This window comes from Oncorhynchus clarkii, chromosome 18 (assembly GCF_045791955.1).
Source record: "Oncorhynchus clarkii lewisi isolate Uvic-CL-2024 chromosome 18, UVic_Ocla_1.0, whole genome shotgun sequence".
Taxonomy (NCBI): Eukaryota; Metazoa; Chordata; class Actinopteri; order Salmoniformes; family Salmonidae; genus Oncorhynchus; species Oncorhynchus clarkii.
The window spans coordinates 7,818,183-7,844,368 of NC_092164.1; the positions used below are offsets into that span (position 1 = coordinate 7,818,183).

The 26,186-nt window shown below is 47.6% G+C and overlaps 2 protein-coding genes across 3 annotated transcripts in view; one reads left to right on the plus strand and one right to left on the minus strand.

The window, feature by feature from the left end:
• LOC139372956 (general transcription factor II-I repeat domain-containing protein 2-like) overlaps window positions 1–26,186 on the minus strand; it is a 979,173-nt gene that overhangs the window by 897,797 nt on the left and 55,190 nt on the right. The gene's annotated exons all lie outside the window — the stretch shown is intronic.
• The window catches only part of LOC139372952 (tripeptidyl-peptidase 2-like), a 64,792-nt gene that overhangs the window by 24,054 nt on the left and 14,552 nt on the right, over window positions 1–26,186 (plus strand). For both annotated transcript variants that reach the window (XM_071112845.1, XM_071112844.1), the window contains exons 10-20: window positions 746–994; window positions 1,366–1,481; window positions 4,870–5,041; window positions 5,136–5,293; window positions 9,043–9,119; window positions 11,316–11,422; window positions 12,231–12,385; window positions 17,743–17,859; window positions 20,892–20,992; window positions 22,261–22,357; window positions 24,063–24,200. In XM_071112845.1, coding sequence (XP_070968946.1) covers window positions 746–994; window positions 1,366–1,481; window positions 4,870–5,041; window positions 5,136–5,293; window positions 9,043–9,119; window positions 11,316–11,422; window positions 12,231–12,385; window positions 17,743–17,859; window positions 20,892–20,992; window positions 22,261–22,357; window positions 24,063–24,200 — 1,487 coding nt within the window. The remainder of the gene's footprint in view (window positions 1–745; window positions 995–1,365; window positions 1,482–4,869; window positions 5,042–5,135; window positions 5,294–9,042; window positions 9,120–11,315; window positions 11,423–12,230; window positions 12,386–17,742; window positions 17,860–20,891; window positions 20,993–22,260; window positions 22,358–24,062; window positions 24,201–26,186) is intronic.

The following is a 26,186-nucleotide window of genomic DNA, read 5'->3' on the forward strand; positions in this document are numbered from 1 at the left end:
TGTGTGTGTTTGACCTCTACCCCGTTGGTCTCCTCTTCCAGGCGTGGGGGCGTGTGTGTGTTTGACCTCTACCCCGTTGGTCTCCTCTTCCAGGCGTGGGGGCGTGTGTGTGTTTGACCTCTACCCCGTTGGTCTCCTCTTCCAGGCGTGGGGGCGTGTGTGTGTTTGACCTCTACCCCGTTGGTCTCCTCTTCCAGGCGTGGGGGCGTGTGTGTGTTTTACCCCGTTGGTCTCCTCTTCCAGGCGTGGGGGCGTGTGTGTGTTTGACCCCGTTGGTCTCCTCTTCCAGGCGTGGGGGCGTGTGTGTGTTTGACCTCTACCCCGTTGGTCTCCTCTTCCAGGCGTGGGGGCGTGTGTGTGTTTGACCTCTACCCCGTTGGTCTCCTCTTCCAGGCGTGGGGGCGTGTGTGTGTTTGACCTCTACCCCGTTGGTCTCCTCTTCCAGGCGTGGGGGCGTGTGTGTGTTTGACCTCTACCCCGTTGGTCTCCTCTTCCAGGCGTGGGGGCGTGTGTGTGTTTGACCTCTACCCCGTTGGTCTCCTCTTCCAGGCGTGGGGGCGTATGTGTGTTTGACCTCTACCCCGTTGGTCTCCTCTTCCAGGCGTGGGGGCGTATGTGTGTTTTACCCCGTTGGTCTCCTCTTCCAGGCGTGGGGGCGTGTGTGTGTTTTACCCCGTTGGTCTCCTCTTCCAGGCGTGGGGGCGTGTGTGTGATTGACCTCTAGCCCGTTGGTCTCCTCTTCCAGGCGTGGGGGCGTATGTGACTCCAGACATGATGGTTGCAGAGTATTCTCTGAGAGAGAAGCTTCCTCCGAACCAGTACACCTGGTCGTCTCGGGGCCCCAGTACCGACGGGGCCCTGGGAGTCAGTATCACCGCTCCGGGGGGGGCCATCGCCTCCGTACCCAACTGGACTCTCAGAGGAACCCAGCTGATGAATGGTACCTCCATGTCGTCCCCCAACGCCTGTGGAGGGATCGCCCTGGTGCTGTCAGGTGGGTGTGTGGGTGTTAATGGGGGTTTGTGTGTGTTTAAATGGGGGGGGGGGTTTAAGTGTGTGTGTGTGAGAGTGTGGGTTTTTGTGTGTGTGTGTTATAATGGGGGTGGGGGGGGTGGTGTTTTAATGTCTGTGTGTGTGTGTGTTATAGTGGGGGGGGGTTAATGTGTGTGTGTGTGTGTGTGTGTTATAATGGGGGTGTGTTATAGTGTGTGTGTGTTATAATGGGGTGTGTGTGTGTGTTATAATGGGGGGGGGGGGGGTTTAATGTGTGTGTGTGTGTGTGTGTTATAATGGGGGGGGGGGGGGGGGTTTAATGTGTGTGTGTGTGTGTGTGTTAATGGGGGTGTGTGTGTGTGTGCGCTGCAGGTCTGAAGCAGAACGGTATCCGTCCATCGGTCTCTGCGGTGAGGAGAGCTCTGGAGAACACGGCTCTGAAGGTCGATGACATCGAGGTGTTCGCACAGGGACACGGAATCATACAGGCAAGACTCCCCTGTGTTGGACAGGAAGTTGGACAGGAAGTTCTAGTGTCTACTGTATAGTGGAGAACTAGCGTCTACTGTATAGTGGAGAACTAGTGTCTACTGTATAGTGGAGAACTGGTGTCTACTGTATAGTGGAGAACTAGTGTCTACTGTATAGTGGAGAACTAGTGTCTACTGTATAGTGGAGAACTAGTGTCTACTGTATAGTGGAGAACTAGTGTCTACTGTATAGTGGAGAACTAGTGTCTACTGTATAGTGGAGAACTAGTGTCTACTGTATAGTGGAGAACTAGTGTCTACTGTATAGTGGAGAACTAGTGTCTACTGTATAGTGGAGAACTAGTGTCTACTGTATAGTGGAGAACTAGTGTCTACTGTATAGTGGAGAACTAGTGTCTACTGTATAGTGGAGAACTAGTGTCTACTGTATAGTGGAGAACTGGTGTCTACTGTATAGTGGAGAACTGGTGTCTACTGTATAGTGGAGAACTGGTGTCTACTGTATAGTGGAGAACTGGTGTCTACTGTATAGTGGAGAACTGGTGTCTACTGTATAGTGGAGAACTGGTGTCTACTGTATAGTGGAGAACTGGTGTCTACTGTATAGTGGAGAACTGGTGTCTACTGTATAGTGGAGAACTGGTGTCTACTGTATAGTGGAGAACTGGTGTCTACTGTATAGTGGAGAACTGGTGTCTACTGTATAGTGGAGAACTGGTGTCTACTGTATAGTGGAGAACTGGTGTCTACTGTATAGTGGAGAACTGGTGTCTACTGTATAGTGGAGAACTAGTGTCTACTGTATAGTGGAGAACTGGTGTCTACTGTATAGTGGAGAACTGGTGTCTACTGTATAGTGGAGAACTGGTGTCTACTGTATAGTGGAGAACTGGTGTCTACTGTATAGTGGAGAACTGGTGTCTACTGTATAGTGGAGAACTGGTGTCTACTGTATAGTGGAGAACTGGTGTCTACTGTATAGTGGAGAACTGGTGTCTACTGTATAGTGGAGAACTGGTGTCTACTGTATAGTGGAGAACTGGTGTCTACTGTATAGTGGAGAACTGGTGTCTACTGTATAGTGGAGAACTGGTGTCTACTGTATAGTGGAGAACTAGTGTCTACTGTATAGTGGAGAACTAGTGTCTACTGTATAGTGGAGAACTGGTGTCTACTGTATAGTGGAGAACTGGTGTCTACTGTATAGTGGAGAACTGGTGTCTACTGTATAGTGGAGAACTGGTGTCTACTGTATAGTGGAGAACTGGTGTCTACTGTATAGTGGAGAACTGGTGTCTACTGTATAGTGGAGAACTGGTGTCTACTGTATAGTGGAGAACTGGTGTCTACTGTATAGTGGAGAACTGGTGTCTACTGTATAGTGGAGAACTGGTGTCTACTGTATAGTGGAGAACTGGTGTCTACTGTATAGTGGAGAACTGGTGTCTACTGTATAGTGGAGAACTGGTGTCTACTGTATAGTGGAGAACTGGTGTCTACTGTATAGTGGAGAACTGGTGTCTACTGTATAGTGGAGAACTGGTGTCTACTGTATAGTGGAGAACTGGTGTCTACTGTATAGTGGAGAACTGGTGTCTACTGTATAGTGGAGAACTGGTGTCTACTGTATAGTGGAGAACTGGTGTCTACTGTATAGTGGAGAACTGGTGTCTACTGTATAGTGGAGAACTGGTGTCTACTGTATAGTGGAGAACTGGTGTCTACTGTATAGTGGAGAACTGGTGTCTACTGTATAGTGGAGAACTGGTGTCTACTGTATAGTGGAGAACTGGTGTCTACTGTATAGTGGAGAACTGGTGTCTACTGTATAGTGGAGAACTGGTGTCTACTGTATAGTGGAGAACTGGTGTCTACTGTATAGTGGAGAACTGGTGTCTACTGTATAGTGGAGAACTGGTGTCTACTGTATAGTGGAGAACTGGTGTCTACTGTATAGTGGAGAACTGGTGTCTACTGTATAGTGGAGAACTGGTGTCTACTGTATAGTGGAGAACTGGTGTCTACTGTATAGTGGAGAACTGGTGTCTACTGTATAGTGGAGAACTGGTGTCTACTGTATAGTGGAGAACTGGTGTCTACTGTATAGTGGAGAACTGGTGTCTACTGTATAGTGGAGAACTGGTGTCTACTGTATAGTGGAGAACTGGTGTCTACTGTATAGTGGAGAACTGGTGTCTACTGTATAGTGGAGAACTGGTGTCTACTGTATAGTGGAGAACTGGTGTCTACTGTATAGTGGAGAACTGGTGTCTACTGTATAGTGGAGAACTGGTGTCTACTGTATAGTGGAGAACTGGTGTCTACTGTATAGTGGAGAACTGGTGTCTACTGTATAGTGGAGAACTGGTGTCTACTGTATAGTGGAGAACTGGTGTCTACTGTATAGTGGAGAACTGGTGTCTACTGTATAGTGGAGAACTGGTGTCTACTGTATAGTGGAGAACTGGTGTCTACTGTATAGTGGAGAACTGGTGTCTACTGTATAGTGGAGAACTGGTGTCTACTGTATAGTGGAGAACTGGTGTCTACTGTATAGTGGAGAACTGGTGTCTACTGTATAGTGGAGAACTGGTGTCTACTGTATAGTGGAGAACTGGTGTCTACTGTATAGTGGAGAACTGGTGTCTACTGTATAGTGGAGAACTGGTGTCTACTGTATAGTGGAGAACTGGTGTCTACTGTATAGTGGAGAACTGGTGTCTACTGTATAGTGGAGAACTGGTGTCTACTGTATAGTGGAGAACTGGTGTCTACTGTATAGTGGAGAACTGGTGTCTACTGTATAGTGGAGAACTGGTGTCTACTGTATAGTGGAGAACTGGTGTCTACTGTATAGTGGAGAACTGGTGTCTACTGTATAGTGGAGAACTGGTGTCTACTGTATAGTGGAGAACTGGTGTCTACTGTATAGTGGAGAACTGGTGTCTACTGTATAGTGGAGAACTGGTGTCTACTGTATAGTGGAGAACTGGTGTCTACTGTATAGTGGAGAACTGGTGTCTACTGTATAGTGGAGAACTGGTGTCTACTGTATAGTGGAGAACTGGTGTCTACTGTATAGTGGAGAACTGGTGTCTACTGTATAGTGGAGAACTGGTGTCTACTGTATAGTGGAGAACTGGTGTCTACTGTATAGTGGAGAACTGGTGTCTACTGTATAGTGGAGAACTGGTGTCTACTGTATAGTGGAGAACTGGTGTCTACTGTATAGTGGAGAACTGGTGTCTACTGTATAGTGGAGAACTGGTGTCTACTGTATAGTGGAGAACTGGTGTCTACTGTATAGTGGAGAACTGGTGTCTACTGTATAGTGGAGAACTGGTGTCTCTGTGGAATTGAACTGGTTTCTCTGTGCTTTTTACAGGTGGACAGAGCTGTAGACTACCTGACCCAGCATGCCTCTCTCCCCACCGCTAACCTGGGCTTCACTGTTACCGTGGGAACGCAGCGAGGCATCTACCTCCGAGACCCCAACCAGGTCCTGTCCCCCTCCGACCACGGGGTCGGCATCGAACCCGTTTTCCCCGAAAATACCGGTATTACACAGACACACACACACACTGCATGATTGGTGATTGGTCTGTCCTCTTTAGTTCTATTAATTGGTCCATTCTACTTCCTGTTTGACAGAGAACACGGAGCGTATTTCTCTGCAACTGCACCTGGCCCTGACATGCTCCGCCTCCTGGGTGCAGTGTCCCTCCCACCTGGAGCTCATGAACCAGTGTCGTCATGTCAACGTCAGAGTCGATCCCCTGGGGCTCCGAGAGGGACTGCATTATACTGAGGTACGGAGAGGAGAGAGAGAGAGAGGGACTGGTTTATACTGAGGTACGGAGAGGAGAGAGGAACTGGTTTATACTGAGGTACGGAGAGGAGAGAGAGAGAGGGACTGGTTTATACTGAGGTACGGAGAGGAGAGAGGAACTGGTTTATACTGAGGTACGGAGAGGAGAGAGAGGGACTGGTTTATACTGAGGTACGGAGAGGAGAGAGAGACTGGTTTATACTGAGGTACGGAGAGGAGAGAGAGAGACTGGTTTATACTGAGGTACGGAGAGGAGAGAGGGACTGGTTTATACTGAGGTACGGAGAGGAGAGAGAGAGGGACTGGTTTATACTGAGGTACGGAGAGGAGAGAGGGACTGGTTTATACTGAGGTACGGAGAGGAGAGAGAGACTGGTTTATACTGAGGTACGGAGAGGAGAGAGAGACTGGTTCATACTGAGGTACGGAGAGGAGAGAGAGACTGGTTTATACTGAGGTACGGAGAGGAGAGAGAGACTGGTTTATACTAAGGTACGGAGAGGAGAGAGAGAGGGACTGCATTATACTGAGGTACGGAGAGGAGAGAGAGGGACTGGTTTATACTGAGGTACGGAGAGGAGAGAGAGACTGCATTATACTGAGGTACGGAGAGGAGAGAGAGGGACTGGTTTATACTGAGGTACGGAGAGGAGAGAGAGACTGGTTCATACTGAGGTACGGAGAGGAGAGAGAGACTGGTTTATACTAAGGTACGGAGAGGAGAGAGAGAGGGACTGTATTATACTGAGGTACGGAGAGGAGAGAGAGGGACTGCATTATACTGAGGTATGAAGAGGAGAGAGAGAGGGACTGCATTATACTGAGGTACGGAGAGGAGAGAGAGGGACTGCATTATACTGAGGTACGGAGAGGAGAGGGAGAGGGACTGGTTTATACTGAGGTACGGAGAGGAGAGAGAGAGGGACTGGTTTATACTGAGGTACGGAGAGGAGAGAAAGAGGGAGGGACTGCATTATACTGAGGTACGGAGAGGAGAGAGAGACTGGTTTATACTGAGGTATGAAGAGGAGAGAGAGAGGGACTGCATTATACTGAGGTACGGAGAGGAGAGAGAGGGAATGCAGTATACTGAGGTACGGAGAGGAGAGAGAGCGAGAGGGACTGGTTTATACTGAGGTACGGAGAGGAGAGAGAGAGGGAGGGACTGCATTATACTGAGGTACGGAGAGGAGAGAGAGACTGGTTTATACTGAGGTATGAAGAGGAGAGAGAGAGGGACTGCATTATACTGAGGTATGGAGAGGAGAGAGAGGGACTGCATTATACTGAGGTACAGAGAGGAAAGAGAGGGGAACTGGTTTATACTGAGGTACGGAGAGGAGAGAGAGGGGACTGGTTTATACTGAGGTATGAAGAGGAGAGAGAGAGGGACTGCATTATACTGAGGTACGGAGAGGAGAGAGAGGGACTGGTTTATACTGAGGTACGGAGAGGAGAGAGAGGGGACTGGTTTATACTGAGGTATGAAGAGGAGAGAGAGAGGGACTGCATTATACTGAGGTACGGAGAGAAGAGAGAAGGACTGGTTTATACTGAGGTACGGAGAGGAGAGAGAGGAGGATGTCCAGTATTGAACCTGTTTCAGGAAGAGAGAGAGAGAGAGGTTGTCCAGTATTTAATCCAGTATTGAACCTGTTTCAGGAAGAGAGAGAGAGAGAGAGAGAGAGTTTGTCCTGTATTTAATCCAGTATTGAACCTGTTTCAGGAAGAGAGAGAGAGGAGGATGTCCAGTATTGAACCTGTTTCAGGAAGAGAGAGAGAGAGAGGTTGTCCAGTATTTAATCCAGTATTGAACCTGTTTCAGGAAGAGAGAGAGAGAGTTTGTCCTGTATTTAATCCAGTATTGAACCTGTTTCAGGAAGAGAGAGAGAGGAGGATGTCCAGTTTTGAACCTGTTTCAGGAAGAGAGAGAGGAGGATGTCCAGTTTTGAACCTGTTTCAGGAAGAGAGAGAGAGAGAGAAGGATGTCCAGTATTGAACCTGTTTCAGGAAGAGAGAGAGAGAGGGAGGAGGATGTCCAGTATTTAATCCAGTATTGAACCTGTTTCAGGAACAGAGAGAGAGAGAGGAGGATGTCCAGTATTGAACCTGTTTCAGGAAGAGAGAGAGAGAGGAGGATGTCCAGTATTGAACCTGTTTCAGGAAGAGAGAGAGAGAGGAGGATGTCCAGTATTGAACCTGTTGCAGGAAGAGAGAGAGGGAGGAGGATGTCCAGTATTTAATCCAGTATTGAACCTGTTTCAGGAAGAGAGAGAGAGAGGAGGATGTCCAGTATTTAACCCACTATTGAACCTGTTTCAGGAAGAGAGAGAGAGAGGAGGATGTCCAGTATTTAATCCAGTATTGAACCTGTTTCAGGAAGAGAGAGAGAGAGAGGAAGATGTCCAGTATTGAACCTGTTTCAGGAAGAGAGAGAGAGGGGAGGATGTCCAGTATTGAACCTGTTTCAGGAAGAGAGAGAGAGAGAGGAGGATGTCCAGTATTGAACCTGTTTCAGGAAGAGAGAGAGAGAGAGAGGAGGATGTCCAGTATTGAACATGTTTCAGGAAGAGAGAGAGAGAGGGAGGAGGATGTCCAGTATTTAATCCAGTATTGGACCTGTTTCAGGAAGAGAGAGAGAGGAGGATGTCCAGTATTTAATCCAGTATTGAACCTGTTTCAGGAAGAGAGAGAGAGAGGAGGATGTCCAGTATTTAATCCACTATTGAACCTGTTTCAGGAAGAAAGAGAGAGAGAGAGGAGGATGTCCAGTATTTAATACAGTATTGAACCTGTTTCAGGAAGAGAGAGAGAGAGGTGGATGTCCAGTATTGGACCTGTTTCAGGAAGAGAGAGAGAGAGAGAGGAGGATGTCCAGTATTGAACCTGTTTCAGGAAGAGAGAGAGAGAGAGAGGAGGATGTCCAGTATTTAATCCAGTATTGAACCTGTTTCAGGAAGAGAGAGAGAGAGAGGAGGATGTCCAGTATTGAACCTGTTTCAGGAAGAGAGAGAGAGGGGAGGATGTCCAGTATTGAACCTGTTTCAGGAAGAGAGAGAGAGAGGAGGATGTCCAGTATTGAACCTGTTTCAGGAAGAGAGAGAGAGAGAGAGAGGAGGATGTCCAGTATTTAATCCAGTATTGAACCTGTTTCAGGAAGAGAGAGAGAGAGAGGAGGATGTCCAGTATTGAACCTGTTTCAGGAAGAGAGAGAGAGGGGAGGATGTCCAGTATTGAACCTGTTTCAGGAAGAGAGAGAGAGAGAGGAGGATGTCCAGTATTTAATACAGTATTGAACCTGTTTCAGGAAGAGAGAGAGAGAGGAGGATGTCCAGTATTTAATCCAGTATTGAACCTGTTTCAGGAAGAGAGAGAGAGGAGGATGTCCAGTATTTAATCCAGTATTGAACCTGTTTCAGGAAGAGAGAGAGAGAGAGGAGGATGTCCAGTATTGAACCTGTTTCAGGAAGAGAGAGAGAGAGAGGAGGATGTCCAGTATTGAACCTGTTTCAGAAAGAGAGAGAGAGAGAGGAGGATGTCCAGTATTGAACCTGTTTCAGGAAGAGAGAGAGAGAGAGAGGAGGATGTCCAGTATTTAATCCAGTATTGAACCTGTTTCAGGAAGAGAGAGAGAGAGAGGATGTCCAGTATTGAACCTGTTTCAGGAAGAGAGAGAGAGAGAGGAGGATGTCCAGCATTTAATCCAGTATTGGACCTGTTGTGTTTCAGGTGTGTGGTTATGACACCGCGTCCCCCAGCTCTGGCCCTCTGTTCAGAGTCCCCATAACGGTAATCATCCCCACCAAGTAAGACCACGGCTTCTGTACAACACAATCAATACTTCTGTTCAACACAATCAATACTTCTGTACAACACAATCAATACTTCTGTTCAACACAATCAATACTTCTGTTCAACACAATCAATACTTCTGTACAACACAATCAATACTTCTGTACAACACAATCAATACTTCTGTTCAACACAATCAATACTTCTGTACAACACAATCAATACTTCTGTACAACACAATCAATACTTCTGTTCAACACAATCAATACTTCTGTACAACACAATCAATACTTCTGTACAACACAATCAATACTTCTGTACAACACAATCAATACTTCTATACAATCAATACTTCTGTTCAACACAATCAATACTTCTGTACAACACAATCAATACTTCTGTACAACACAATCAATACTTCTATACAATCAATACTTCTGTTCAACACAATCAATACTTCTATACAATCAATACTTCTGTACAACACAATCAATACTTCTATACAATCAATACTTCTATACAATCAATACTTCTATACAATCAATACTTCTATACAATCAATACTTCTATACAATCAATACTTCTATACAATCAATACTTCTGTACAACACAATCAATACTTCTATACAACACAATCAATACTTCTGTTCAACACAATCAATACTTCTGTACAACACAATCAATACTTCTGTACAACACAATCAATACTTCTGTACAACACAATCAATAGTTCTGTGTGTGCCCGTTGTTTGTTTAGGAGTGAGTGATTGGTAGGTTTGGGCGGTATCCCAGATGTACCTGGGGGGTATCAGGAAACGACGTGGTTTCAATAGTTCTGTGTGTGCCCGTTGTTTGTTTAGGAGTGATTGGTAGGTTTGGGCGGTATCCCAGATGTACCTGGGGGGTATCAGGAAACGACGTGGTTTCAATAGTTCTGTGTGTGCCCGTTGTTTGTTTAGGAGTGATTGGTAGGTTTGGGCGGTATCCCAGATGTACCGGGGGGGTATCAGGAAACGACGTGGTTTCAATAGTTCTGTGTGTGCCCGTTGTTTGTTTAGGAGTGATTGGTAGGTTTGGGCGGTATCCCGGATGTACCTGGGGGGGTATCAGGAAACGACGTGGTTTCAATAGTTCTGTGTGTGTGCCCGTTGTTTGTTTAGGAGTGATTGGTAGGTTTGGGCGGTATCCCAGATGTACCTGGGGGGTATCAGGAAACGACGTGGTTTCAATAGTTCTGTGTGTGCCCGTTGTTTGTTTAGGAGTGATTGGTAGGTTTGGGCGGTATCCCAGATGTACCTGGGGGGTATCAGGAAACGACGTGGTTTTACAATACCTGTTGAAACTATATTTATATTGTAGATGTTTCTCTAAGCGTTGATATTTTGGATCTACTTTTCGGAGTAAATGACCTGCAGTCAACTCGGCTCAATAACTTTAGGCGATAAGCGTTTTCCGTTCTGCATTTCACCATGATGTTACATTATGAACCGGTTGTGTTTTGGTTTTTAAAAACGCACGACGACCGGAGACCGGAGACCGGTGACCTGTCACTGTTGTACAGAACGCGTCAGGTGATCTAATTTACGGGATGGTCATGCACAACTAAATGTTTTTACCAGCTAGATATCTTACAACTATTAAAGTGGAACTGTTTAAAATGTGTTGAGTTCAGTAGCTAGTTAGCTATCTAGCTACGTGTTTAGCTTCTTCCTAAATGGGATTTTACATGTACTTGTTAGCATTGCTAACCTTCAGGCTACAGAAACTCCAATGGGATTTTACATGTACTTGTTAGCATTGCTAACCTTCAGGCTACAGAAACTCCAATGGGATTTGAAAATGCCCCCTTGTGTTTAATGCCGGTATTACCGGATATCCCGGTATGGTACACGGTCAGTTTGACAATCTGCATACCGCCCCAAGCCTAGTGAATGGTGTTGTGTTGTCCTGAGTACGGTATGTCCCCTGTGTCTCTGCTCAAGCCTAGTGAATGGTGTTGTCCTGAGTACGGTATGTCCCCTGTCTCTCTGCTCTAGTCTAGTGAATGGTATTGTGTTGTCCTGAGTACGGTATGTCCCCTGTCTCTCTGTAGAGTTCCTGAGGGCCACAGTCAGGAGGTTCTGTTCACAGATGTCCCCTGTCTCTCTGTAGAGTTCCTGAGGGCCACAGTCAGGAGGTTCTGTTCACAGATGTCCCCTGTCTCTCTGTAGAGTTCCTGAGGGCCACAGTCAGGAGGTTCTGTTCACAGATGTCCACTTCAGACCAGGACAGATTCGACGACACTTCATCACGGTTCCACGGGGAGCCTCCTGGGCAGGTGCGTGTGTGTGTGTGTGTGTGTGTCTGTGTGTGTGTGATTTATATAATGGGTAATATTATCCGTATCGCACCCAAAAGAAAGATTTGTCAAATGTATCTCACCTCTTTTGCCCCCCCCCTCTCTCTCTCCCCCTTTCTCTCTCTCTCTCTCTCTCTCTCTCTCCCCCTCTCTCTCTCTTTCTCTCTCCCCCTCTCCATCTCTCTCTACCCCCCTCTCTCTCCCCCCTCTCAATTGCTCTCTACCCCCCCCCCCTCTCTCTCTCCCCCTCTCCATCTCTCTCTCTACCCCCCCCTCTCTCTCTACCCCCCTCTCTCTCTCTCCCCCTCTCCATCTCTCTCTCTACCCCCCCTCTCTCTCTACCCCCCCTCTCTCTCTCCCCTCTCCATCTCTCTCTCTACCCCCCCCTCTCTCTCTCCTCTCCATCTCTCTCTCCCCCCCTCTCTCCCCCCTCTCCATCTCTCTCTCCCCCTCCCCATCTCTCTCTCCCCCCTCTCCCTCTCTCTCCCCCCTCTCCATCTCTCTCTCCTCCATCTCTCCCCCCTCTCCATCTCTCTCTCTCTCCCCTCCCCCTCTCCATCTCTCCCCCCTCTCCGTCTCTCTCCTCCCCCTCCCCCCCCCCCTCCCCATCTCTCCCCCCTCTCCATCTCTCTCTCTCTCCCTCCCCTCCCCTCTCCATCTCTCTCTCTCTATCTCTTTCTCTCTCTCTCTCTCTCCCTCCCCCCCTCCCCCTCTCTCCCCCCTCTCCCTCTCTCTCCCCCCTCTCTCCATCTCTCCCCCCTCTCCGTCTCTCTCCTCCCCCCTCCAGAGATAACATTGACGTCTCAGAGTGGGGACGTGTCCTCTAAGTTTGTCCTCCATGCGGTCCACCTGGTGAAGCAGAGAGCTTACAGAGCCAACGAGTTCTACAAGTTCTCCTCTCTGCTGGAGAAGAGCTCCCTGACTGAAGCTTTCCCTGTCCTGGTACTGACTCTCACTCAATCAATCAGTCACTCAATCAATCAGTCACTCAATCAATCAGTCAAGTTCTCCTCTCTGCTGGAGAAGAGCTCCCTGACTGAAGCTTTCCCTGTCCTGGTACTGACTCGCACTCAATCAATCAGTCAGTCAATCAATCAGTCAGTCAGTCAGTTAGTCAAGCAATCAGTCAATCAGTCAGTCAGTCACTCACTCACTCACTCACTCACTCACTCACTCACTCAATCAGTCAATCAAACAGTCAGTCAGTCACTCAGTCAGTCAGTCAGTCAGTCAGTCAGTCAACCAGTCAGTCAGTCAGTCAGTCAACCAGTCAGTCAACCAGTCAGTCAATCCCAGTATATATTTCATAAGAAGCAGTCAACAATATGTGTGTAAACAATAGAGCTGTCCCCGACTAAAAACATGTTTTGTTTTGGTCGACCGAGTCGTCTGTTCTTTCGACCAATCGATTGGTAGAAATGTTAAAACTAGTTTTTTTTTCAATTTCTAAGAACATCCTGTTTGAATGGAATCAGCTGTAGGTACAGTACCTGGTACTGTAGGCTACTGAGCCTGTCTGATGCTTTAAGCACTGCCATTAAAACTGAAGACACACAAATTACTAAAGAGGGAGCCAGAGATCAATATAGGAGAAAATAACTTGTTCCCTGCCCCTCCTCCTGCTACCGGTACGCTCCGGAAGTTACTGGTACGCTCCGGAAGTTACCGGTACGCTCCGGAAGTTACCGGTACGCTCCGGAAGTTACCGGTACGCTCCGGAAGTTACCGGTACGCTCCGGAAGTTACCGGTACGCTCCGGAAGTTACCGGTACACTCCGGAAGTTACCGTCAGGCTCCCGTAGTTACCGTCAGGCTCCCGTAGTTACCGGTAACTGGCTACACCAGCGGTCGGCAGCCTTTTCCATGTGGAGTGCCAAGTTACCGTTTCTACTGATCTGCGATATGATTTTCATGTAATAGTTTCATTTTAATTTATAATAACGTCTTCGTATCTCAAAATTAATGTCATGTGGTTCATCAAATCTAAATGAAAATGATACAAACCTGAAAAGTAACTTCTATTCCCATTACCAACTATGTAAAAACAGCCGACATGAAACCAACAAATAAAAACCAGCCCACAGATAGAAAATAACCTGATTTAAAAATAACTATCCTATAAATCACATTGTATCAACGACTAACCTGATAAACATAACTATCCTATAAATCACATTGTATCAACTACTAACCTGATAAACATACTGTAACTATCCTATAAATCACATTGTCTACACATGGCCTGTCTGCAAGGAACTAGAAACATTGTATCAACTATTAACTTAGTCTCACACTTTGGGCCATTGATCTTCAGACACACAACTGTAGTCAGGTAGGTCTAATTTACACCAGGGATGAGCAGTAATCAGCTAGGTCTAATTTACACCAGGGATGAGCAGTAATCAGGTAGGTCTAATTTACACCAGGGATGAGCAGTAATCAGGTAGGTCTAATTTACACCAGGGATGAGCAGTAATCAGGTAGGTCTAATTTACACCAGGGATGAGCAGTAATCAGGTAGGTCTAATTTACACCAGGGATGAGCAGTAATCAGGTAGGTCTAATTTACACCAGGGATGAGCGGTAATCAGGGAGGTCTAATTTACACCAGGGATGAGCAGTAATCAGGTAGGTCTAATTTACACCAGGGATGAGCAGTAATCAGGTAGGTCTAATTTACACCAGGGATGAGCAGTAATCAGGTAGGTCTAATTTACACCAGGGATGAGCGGTAATCAGGTAGGTCTAATTTACACCAGGGATGAGCGGTAATCAGGTAGGTCTAATTTACACCAGGGATGAGCAGTAATCAGGTAGGTCTAATTTACACCAGGGATGAGCAGTAATCAGGGAGGTCTAATTTACACCAGGGATGAGCGGTAATCAGGTAGGTCTAATTTACACCAGGGATGAGTAGTAATCAGAGAGGTCTAATTTACACCAGGGATGAGGGGTAGTCAGGTAGTCTATAGGTCTACTTCTATGTGTAATCAGGTAGTCTATAGGTCTACTTCTATGTGTCATCAGGTAGTCTATAGGTCTACTTCTATGTGTCATCAGGTAGTCTATAGGTCTACTTCTATGTGTAATCAGGTAGTCTATAGGTCTACTTCTATGTGTCATCAGGTAGTCTATAGGTCTACTTCTATGTGTAATCAGGCCAGGTAGTCTGTAGGTCTACTTCTATGTGTAATCAGGCCAGGTAGTCTATAGGTCTACTTCTATGTGTAATCAGGCCAGGTAGTCTATAGGTCTACTTCTATGTGTAATCAGGTAGTCTGTAGGTCTACTTCTATGTGTAATCAGGCCAGGTAGTCTATAGGTCTACTTCTATGTGTAATCAGGTAGCCTATAGACCTACTTCTATGTTTAATTAGGGCCAGGTAGTCTATAGACCGACTTCTATGTGTAATCAGGGTCAGGATGGATTAGTCCACTCAGACAGGCCTCTACAATGGATTAGTCCACTGAGACAGGCCCCTGCAATGGATTAGTCCACTCAGACAGGCCTCTATAATGGTTTAGTCCACTCAGACAGGTCTCTACAATGGATTAGTCCACTCAGACAGGCCTCTACAATGGATTAGTCCACTCAGACAGGCCTCTATAATGGATTAGTCCACTCAGACAGGCCTCTACAATGGATTAGTCCACTGAGACAGGCCTCTACAATGGATTAGTCCACTGAGACAGGCCTCTACAATGGATTAGTCCAATCAGACAGGCCTCTATAATGGATTAGTCCTCTCAGACAGGCCTCTACAAAGGATTAGTCCACTCAGACAGGCCTCTACAATGGATTAGTCCGCTCAGACAGGCCTCTACAATGGATTAGTCCACTGAGACAGGCCTCTACAATGGATTAGTCCACTGAGACAGGCCTCTACAATGGATTAGTCCACTGAGACAGGCCTCTACAATGGATTAGTCCACTGAGACAGGCCTCTATAATGGATTAGTCCACTCAGACAGGCCTCTACAATGGATTAGTCCACTGAGACAGGCCTCTACAATGGATTAGTCCACTCAGACAGGCCTCTACAATGGATTAGTCCTCTCAGACAGGCCTCTACAATGGATTAGTCCACTGAGACAGGCCTCTACAATGGATTAGTCCACTGAGACAGGCCTCCGCAAAGGATTAGTCCACTCAGACAGGCCTCTATAATGGATTAGTCCACTCAGACAGGCCTCTACAATGGATTAGTCCACTCAGACAGGCCTCTACAATGGATTAGTCCACTCAGACAGGCCTCTACAATGGATTAGTCCAATCAGACAGGCCTCTACAATGGATTAGTCCACTCAGACAGGCCTCTACAATGGATTAGTCCACTCAGACAGGCCTCTACAATGGATTAGTCCACTGAGACAGGCCTCTATAATGGATTAGTCCAATCAGACTCTACTGAGACAGGCGTGAATCAGAGAGGCGTCTGATCGACTAAAAAGATCTCGGTCGACCAACAGCCTATCGACCAATCAAATGACCAGGGGACTAAATGGGATCAGCCCTAGGAAACAATAGACCAGGGGACTAAATGGGATTAGCCCTAGGAAACAATAGACCAGGGGACTAAATGGGATCAGCCCTAGTAAACAATAGACCAGGGGACTAAATGGGATCAGCCCTAGGAAACAATAGACCAGTGGACTAAATGGGATCAGCCCTAGGAAACAATAGACCAGGGGACTAAATGGGATCATCCCTAGGAAACAATAGACCAGGGGACTAAATGGGATCAGCCCTAGTGAACAATAGACCAGTGGACTAAATGGGATCAGCCCTAGTGAACAATAGACCAGTGGACTAAATGGGATCAGCCCTAGGAAACAATAGACCAGGGGACTAAATGGGACCAGCCCTAGGAAACAATAGACCAGGGGACTAAATGGTATCAGCCCTAGTAAACAATAGACCAGGGGACTAAATGGGATCAGTCCTAGGAAACAATAGACCAGGGGACTAATTGGGATCATCCCTATGAAACAATAGACCAGTGGACTAAATGGGATCATCCCTATGAAACAAACACAATATATCCAGGTGGTCTCTGTGATGCTGTTTTGACTGAGTGTCTCTCCTCTCTAGTCGGGGAGGACAGTAGAGTTATGTGATGCTGTTTTGACTGAGTGTCTCTCCTCTCTAGTCAGGGAGGACAGTAGAGTTATGTGATGCTGTTTTGACTGAGTGTCTCTCCTCTCTAGTCGGGGAGGACAGTAGAGTTATGTGATGCTGTTTTGACTGAGTGTCTCTCCTCTCTAGTCAGGGAGGACAGTAGAGTTATGTGATGCTGTTTTGACTGAGTGTCTCTCCTCTCTAGTCGGGGAGGACAGTAGAGTTATGTGATGCTGTTTTGACTGAGTGTCTCTCCTCTCTAGTCAGGGAGGACAGTAGAGTTATGTGTCTCTGTGATGCTGTTTTGACTGAGTGTCTATCCTCTCTAGTCAGGGAGGACAGTAGAGTTATGTGTCTCTGTGATGCTGTTTTGACTGAGTGTCTCTCCTCTCTAGTCAGGGAGGACAGTAGAGTTATGTGATGCTGTTTTGACCGAGTGTCTCTCCTCTCTAGTCAGGGAGGACAGTAGAGTTGTGTGTCTCTGTGATGCTGTTTTGACTGAGTGTCTCCTCTCTAGTCGGGGAGGACAGTAGAGTTATGTGATGCTGTTTTGACTGAGTGTCTCTCCTCTCTAGTCAGGGAGGACAGTAGAGTTATGTGATGCTGTTTTGACTGAGTGTCTCTCCTCTCTAGTCAGGGAGGACAGTAGAGTTATGTGATGCTGTTTTGACTGAGTGTCTCTCCTCTCTAGTCGGGGAGGACAGTAGAGTTATGTGATGCTGTTTTGACTGAGTGTCTCTCCTCTCTAGTCAGGGAGGACAGTAGAGTTATGTGTCTCTGTGATGCTGTTTTGACTGAGTGTCTCTCCTCTCTAGTCAGGGAGGACAGTAGAGTTATGTGTCTCTGTGATGCTGTTTTGACTGAGTGTCTCTCCTCTCTAGTCAGGGAGGACAGTAGAGTTATGTGATGCTGTTTTGACTGAGTGTCTCTCCTCTAGTCAGGGAGGACAGTAGAGTTATGTGTCTCTGTGATGCTGTTTTGACTGAGTGTCTCTCCTCTCTAGTCAGGGAGGACAGTAGAGTTATGTGATGCTGTTTTGACTGAGTGTCTCTCCTCTCTAGTCAGGGAGGACAGTAGAGTTATGTGTCTCTGTGATGCTGTTTTGACTGAGTGTCTCCTCTCTAGTCGGGGAGGACAGTAGAGTTATGTGATGCTGTTTTGACTGAGTGTCTCTCTCTAGTCAGGGAGGACAGTAGAGTTATGTGTCGCCCGGTGGTGGGCCAGCCTTGGTGACGTCACCGTTGACTACAGCATCTCCTTCCACGGCCTGACCACCTCACCCTCACCTCTACACATAGTGAGTATATACACCTCACCTCACCTCTACACACCACCTCACCTCTACACACCACCTCACCGTCACCTCTACACACCCCCTCACCGTCACCTCTACACACCCCCTCACCTCTACACACCATCTCACCCTCACCTCTACACATAGTGAGTATATACACCTCACCTCACCTCTACACACCACCTCACCTCTACACACCACCTCACCCTCACCTCTACACATAGTGAGTATATACACCTCACCTCACCTCTACACACCACCTCACCTCTACACACCACCTCACCGTCACCTCTACACACCCCCTCACCTCTACACACCACCTCACCCTCACCTCTACACACCACCTCACCCTCACCTCTACACATAGTGAGTATATACACCTCACCTCACCTCTACACACCATCTCACCTCTACACACCACCTCACCGTTACCTCTACACACCCCCTCACCTCTACACACCACCTCACCCTCACCTCTACACACCACCTCACCCTCACCTCTACACATAGTGAGTATATACACCTCACCTCACCTCTACACACCACCTCACCCTCACCTCTACACATAGTGAGTATATACACCTCACCTCACCTCTACACACCATCTCACCTCTACACACCACCTCACCGTTACCTCTACACACCCCCTCACCTCTACACACCACCTCACCCTCACCTCTACACACCACCTCACCCTCACCTCTACACATAGTGAGTATATACACCTCACCTCAACTCTACACACCACCTCACCCTCACCTCTACACATAGTGAGTATATACACCTCACCTCACCTCTACACACCACCTCACCCTCACCTCTACACATAGTGAGTATATACACACCACCTCACCTCTACACACCACCTCACCTCTACACACCACCTCACCCTCACCTCTACACATAGTGAGTATATACACCTCACCTCTACACACCACCTCACCTCTACACACCACCTCACCGTCACCTCTACACATAGTGAGTATATACACCTCACCTCACCTCTACACACCACCTCAACCTCACCTCTACACATAGTGAGTATATACACCTCACCTCACCTCTACACACCACCTCACCCTCACCTCTACACATAGTGAGTATATACACCTCACCTCACCTCTACGCACCACCTCAACCTCACCTCTACACATAGTGAGTATATACACCTCATCTCACCTCTACACACCACCTCACCTCTACACACCATCTCACCTCTACACACCACCTCACCGTCACCTCTACACCTAGTGAGTATATACACCTCACCTCTACACACCACCTCACCTCTACACACCATCTCACCTCTACACACCATCTCACCTCTACACATAGTGAGTATATACACCTCATCTCACCTCTACACACCACCTCACCTCTACACACCATCTCACCTCTACACACCACCTCACCGTCACCTCTACACCTAGTGAGTATATACACCTCACCTCTACACACCACCTCACCTCTACACACCATCTCACCTCTACACACCACCTCACCGTCACCTCTACACCTAGTGAGTATATACACCTCACCTCTACACACCACCTCACCTCTACACACCATCTCACCTCTACACACCATCTCACCTCTACACATAGTGAGTATATACACCTCATCTCACCTCTACACACCACCTCACCTCTACACACCATCTCACCTCTACACACCATCTCACCGTCACCTCTACACATAGTGAGTATATACACCTCACCTCTACACACCACCTCACCTCTACACACCATCTCACCCTCACCTCTACACATAGTGAGTATATACACCTCACCTCACCTCTACACACCACCTCACCTCTACACACCACCTCACCTCTACACATAGTGAGTATATACACACCACCTCACCTCTACACACCACCTCACCTCTACACACCACCTCACTCTCACCTCTACACATAGTGAGTATATACACACCACCTCACCTCTACACACCACCTCACCTCTACACACCACCTCACCCTCACCTCTACACATAGTGAGTATATACACCTCACCTCACCTCTACACACCACCTCAACCTCACCTCTACACATAGTGAGTATATACACCTCACCTCACCTCTACACACCACCTCACCTCTACACACCACCTCACCTCACCTCTACACACCACCTCACCTCTACACACCACTTCACCTCTACACACCACCTCACCTCTACACACCACCTCACCTCTACACACCACCTCACCCTCACCTCTACACATAGTGAGTGTATACACACCACCTCACCTCTACACACCACCTCACCTCTACACACCACCTCACCTCTACACACCACCTCACCTCTACACACCACCTCACCCTCACCTCACGTCTACACACCACCTCACCTCTACACACCACCTCACCTCTACACACCACCTCACCCTCACCTCACGTCTACACACCACCTCACCTCTACACACCACCTCACCCTCACCTCACGTCTACACACCACCTCACCTCTACACACCACCTCACCGTCACCTCTACACATAGTTAGTATATACCACCTCTAGATACCACCTCACCTCTACACATAGTGAGTATATACACCTCCCCTCATCTCTACACATAGTTAGTATATACCACCTCTAGATACCACCTCACCTCTAGACGCCACCTCACCTCTACACACCCTCACCTCACCTCTACACCTCACCTCACCTCTCTCTACACACCACCTATAATTGTTTTCCCTCAATCTACACACAATACCCCATGATGACATCACAATACCCCATGATGACATCACAATACCCCATGATGACATCACAATACCCCATAATGACGTCACAATACCTAAATCTAGAAAGGCCTAAATCACCTTGTCTTATCTGCAGTATTACTACTGCACTGTTGGAGCTAGTTTAATCATGTTAGAATAAGGCTGTAATGTAACAAAATATGGAAAAAGGTCAAGGGGTCTGAAAACAAAACTATACCACAGCAGGAACACACTCCTCTGTGTTGTGGGACCAGTTTTACGACCAAAAGTATTTTCCTTTTCTGACTCATGATTTTGTCTCACCCAGCATGCATCAGACGGCGTGACTAGTTTTGAGGTGTCCTCTCCCCTGAGGTACGAGGACGTTTCTCCCAGCATCACCCTGAAGACTTGGGTCCAGCCACTCAGGTACAAAACTAAAGAGATACACACACCCACACGTTTCTCCCAGGGTCACTCTGAAGATCTGTGTGCAGCCACACTGGGACATATGTCTCCAAATACAACCCCCTACCTACCCCTCTACCCACCACCTACAGTCTGATATATATACCGGGTTACATTAGTCACTAATCTGGTCAGCTTCGCGATTAACTTCTGTGTTCAAACGTGTTCGTTTTTGTGAGGAAACTCTCAGTTTCTCCGTCTCCATCCTCTCAGGAGGAAACTCTCAGTTTCTCCATCCTCTCAGAAGGAAACTCTCAGCGTCTCCGTCTCCATCCTCTCAGATGGAAACTCTCAGCTTCTCCGTCTCCATCCTCTCATATGGAAACTCTCAGCTTCTCCGTCTCCATCCTCTCAGAAGGAAACTCTCAGCTTCTCCGTCTCCATCCTCTCAGAAGGAAACTCTCAGCTTCTCCGTCTCCATCCTCTCAGAAGGAAACTCTCAGCTTCTCCGTCTCCATCCTCTCAGAAGGAAACATCCCATCTAGTCCTGACAGATCGTCTCAGTGTACAGAGTCTAACCCACAGCATCTATCCCAAAGCATCCCATCTAGTCCTGACAGATCGTCTCAGTCTACAGAGTCTAACCCACAGCATCTATCCCCGAGCATCCCATCTAGTCCTGACAGATCGTCTCAGTGTACAGAGTCTAACCCACAGCATCTATCCCCAAGCATCCCATCTAGTCCTGACAGATCGTCTCAGTCTACAGAGTCTAACCCACAGCATCTATCCCCAAGCATCCCATCTAGTCCTGACAGATCGTCTCAGTGTACAGAGTCTAACCCACAGCATCTATCCCCAAGCATCCCATCTAGTCCTGACAGATCGTCTCAGTGTACAGAGTCTAACCCACAGCATCTATCCCCAAGCATCCCATCTAGTCCTGACAGATCGTCTCAGTGTACAGAGTCTAACCCACAGCATCTATCCCCAAGCATCCCATCTAGTCCTGACAGATCGTCTCAGTGTACAGAGTCTAACCCACAGCATCTATCCCCAAGCATCCCATCTAGTCCTGACAGATCGTCTCAGTCTACAGAGTCTAACCCACAGCATCTATCCCCAAGCATCCCATCTAGTCCTGACAGATCGTCTCAGTGTACAGAGTCTAACCCACAGCATCTATCCCCAAGCATCCCATCTAGTCCTGACAGATCGTCTCAGTGTACAGAGTCTAACCCACAGCATCTACCCCCAAGCATCCCATCTAACTGTCTGTTTCCTTCCAGACCTCTGAGTTCTAAGATCAAGGCCCTGGGTCACAGAGATGTCCTCCCCAACAACAGACAACTCTACGAAATCATCCTCACCTACAGCTTCCACCAGGTGAGAGTGTCTAAGTTGTATTATACACCTCTGTTTGGTGTGTGTGACCTCTCTACCTCTCTACCTCTCTCCCCAGCTGTCTAGTACTGTGTCTGACCTCTCTACCTCTCTACCTCTCTCCCCAGCTGTCCAATGCTGTGTGTCTGACCTCTCTCCCCAGCTGTCCAGTACTGTGTGTCTGACCTCTCTACCTCTCTACCTCTCTCCCCAGCTGTCCAGTACTGTGTGTCTGACCTCTCTACCTCTCTCCCCAGCTGTCTAGTACTGTGTCTGACCTCTCTACCTCTCTCCCCAGCTGTCCAGTGCTGTGTGTCTGAACTCTCTACCTCTCTCCCCAGCTGTCCAGTACTGTCTGACCTCTCTACCTCTCTACCTCTCTCCCCAGCTGTCCAGTACTGTGTCTGACCTCTCTACCTCTCTCCCCAGCTGTCCAGTACTGTGTGTGTGACCTCTCTACCTCTCTCCCCAGCTGTCCAGTACTGTGTGTGTGACCTCTCTACCTCTCTCCCCAGCTGTCCAGTACTGTGTCTGACCTCTCTACCTCTCTCCCCAGCTGTCCAGTACTGTGTGTCTGACCTCTCTACCTCTCTCCCCAGCTGTCCAGTACTGTGTGTGTGACCTCTCTACCTCTCTCCCCAGCTGTCCAGTACTGTGTCTGACCTCTCTACCTCTCTACCTCTCTCCCCAGCTGTCCAGTGCTGTGTGTCTGAACTCTCTACCTCTCTCCCCAGCTGTCCAGTACTGTCTGACCTCTCTACCTCTCTACCTCTCTCCCCAGCTGTCCAGTACTGTGTGTCTGACCTCTCTACCTCTCTCCCCAGCTGTCCAGTACTGTGTCTGACCTCTCTACCTCTCTACCTCTCTCCCCAGCTGTCCAGTACTGTGTGTCTGACCTCTCTACCTCTCTCCCCAGCTGTCCAGTACTGTGTGTGTGACCTCTCTACCTCTCTCCCCAGCTGTCCAGTACTGTGTCTGACCTCTCTACCTCTCTACCTCTCTCCCCAGCTGTCCAGTACTGTGTGTCTGACCTCTCTACCTCTCTCCCCAGCTGTCCAGTACTGTGTCTGACCTCTCTACCTCTCTACCTCTCTCCCCAGCTGTCCAGTACTGTGTGTCTGACCTCTCTACCTCTCTCCCCAGCTGTCCAGTACTGTGTGTGTGACCTCTCTACCTCTCTCCCCAGCTGTCCAGTACTGTGTCTGACCTCTCTACCTCTCTACCTCTCTCCCCAGCTGTCCAGTACTGTGTGTCTGACCTCTCTACCTCTCTCCCCAGCTGTCCAGTACTGTGTCTGACCTCTCTACCTCTCTACCTCTCTCCCCAGCTGTCCAGTACTGTGTGTCTGACCTCTCTACCTCTCTCCCCAGCTGTCCAGTACTGTGTGTGTGACCTCTCTACCTCTCCCCAGCCTAAGTCAGGAGAGGTGACCCCCAGCTGTCCAGTACTGTGTGTCTGACCTCTCTACCTCTCTCCCCAGCTGTCCAGTACTGTGTGTCTGACCTCTCTACCTCTCTCCCCAGCCTAAGTCAGGAGAGATGACCCCCAGCTGTCCAGTACTGTGTGTCTGACCAATCTACCTCTCTACCTCTCCCCAGCTGTCCAGTACTGTGTGTCTGACCTCTCTACCTCTCTCCCCAGCCTAAGTCAGGAGAGGTGACCCCCAGCTTTCCAGTACTGTGTGTCTGACCTCTACCTCTCTCCCCAGCCTAAGTCAGGAGAGGTGACCCCCAGCTGTCCAGTACTGTGTGACCAGTTGTATGAATCAGAGTTTGACTCTCAGCTCTGGATGCTGTTTGACCAGAACAAGAGACTACTGGGCTCTGGAGACGCCTACCCACACCAGGTAGTAACCACAACACAACCATGATATAACTATAATACAACCACAACACAACCATGATATAACCACAACTCAACCATGATATAACCATAATACAACCATGATATAACCACAACACAACCACAATATGACCACTACACAACCATGATATAACCATAATACAACCATAATACAACCATGATATAACCACAACTCAACCATGATATAACCATAATACAACCATGATATAACCACAACACAACCATGATATAACCACAACACAACCATGATATAACCACAACACAACCATGATATAACCACAACTCAACCATGATATAACCATAATACAACCATGATATAACCACGATTTAACCACAACACAACCACGATATAACCACAACACAACCACGATATAACCACAACACAGCCACGATATAACCACAACACAACCATGATATAACCACAACACAGCCATGATATAACCACAACACAACCATGATATAACCACAACACAACCATGATATAACCACAACACAACCATGATATAACCACAACACAACCATGATATAACCACAACACAACCATGATATAACCACAACACAACCATGATATAACCACAACACAACCATGATATTTTTATTTTTTATTTTACCTTTATTTAGCCAGGCAAGTCAGTTAAGAACAAATTCTTATTTTCAATGACGGCCTGGGAACAGTGGGTTAACTGCCTGTTCAGGGGCAGAACGACAGATTTGTACCTTGTCAGCTCGGGGGTTTGAACTCGCAACCTTCCGGTTACTAGTCCAACGCTCTAACCACTAGGCTACCCTGCCGCCCCACAACACAACCATGATATAACCACAACACAACCATGATATAACCACAACACAACCATGATATAACCACAACACAACCATGATATAACCACAACACAACCATGATATAACCACAACACAACCATGATATAACCACAACACAACCATGATATAACCATGATACAACCAGAACAAGAGACTGCTGGGCTCTGGAGACGCCTACCCACACCAGGTAGTAACCACAACACAACCATGATATAACCACAACACAACCATGATATAACCACAACACAACCATGATATAACCATGATACAACCAGAACAAGAGACTGCTGGGCTCTGGAGACTCCTACCACACCAGGTAGTAACCACAACATTATAAGAGACTGCTGGGCTCTGGAGACTCCTACCACACCAGGTAGTAACCACAACATTAGAAGAGACTACTGGTCTCTAGACTCCTACCACACCAGGTAGTAACCACAACATTAGAAGAGACTACTGGTCTCTAGACTCCTACCACACCAGGTAGTAACCACAACATTAGAAGAGACTACTGGTCTCTCTAGACTCCTACCACACCAGGTAGTAACCACAACATTAGAAGAGACTACTGGTCTCTCTAGACTCCTACCACACCAGGTAGTAACCACAACATTAGAAGAGACTACTGGTCTCTAGACTCCTACCACACCAGGTAGTAACCACAACATTAGAAGAGACTACTGGTCTCTCTAGACTCCTACCACACCAGGTAGTAACCACAACATTAGAAGAGACTACTGGTCTCTCTAGACTCCTACCACACTAGGTAGTAACCACAACATTAGAAGAGACTACTGGTCTCTCTAGACTCCTACCACACTAGGTAGTAACCACAACATTAGAAGAGACTACTGGTCTCTCTAGACTCCTACCACACCAGGTAGTAACCACAACATTAGAAGAGACTACTGGTCTCTAGACTCCTACCACACTAGGTAGTAACCACAACATTAGAAGAGACTACTGGTCTCTCTAGACTCCTACCACACTAGGTAGTAACCACAACATTAGAAGAGACTACTGGTCTCTCTAGACTCCTACCACACCAGGTAGTAACCACAACATTAGAAGAGACTACTGGTCTCTAGACTCCTACCACACCAGGTAGTAACCACAACATTAGAAGAGACTACTGGTCCCTAGAGACTCC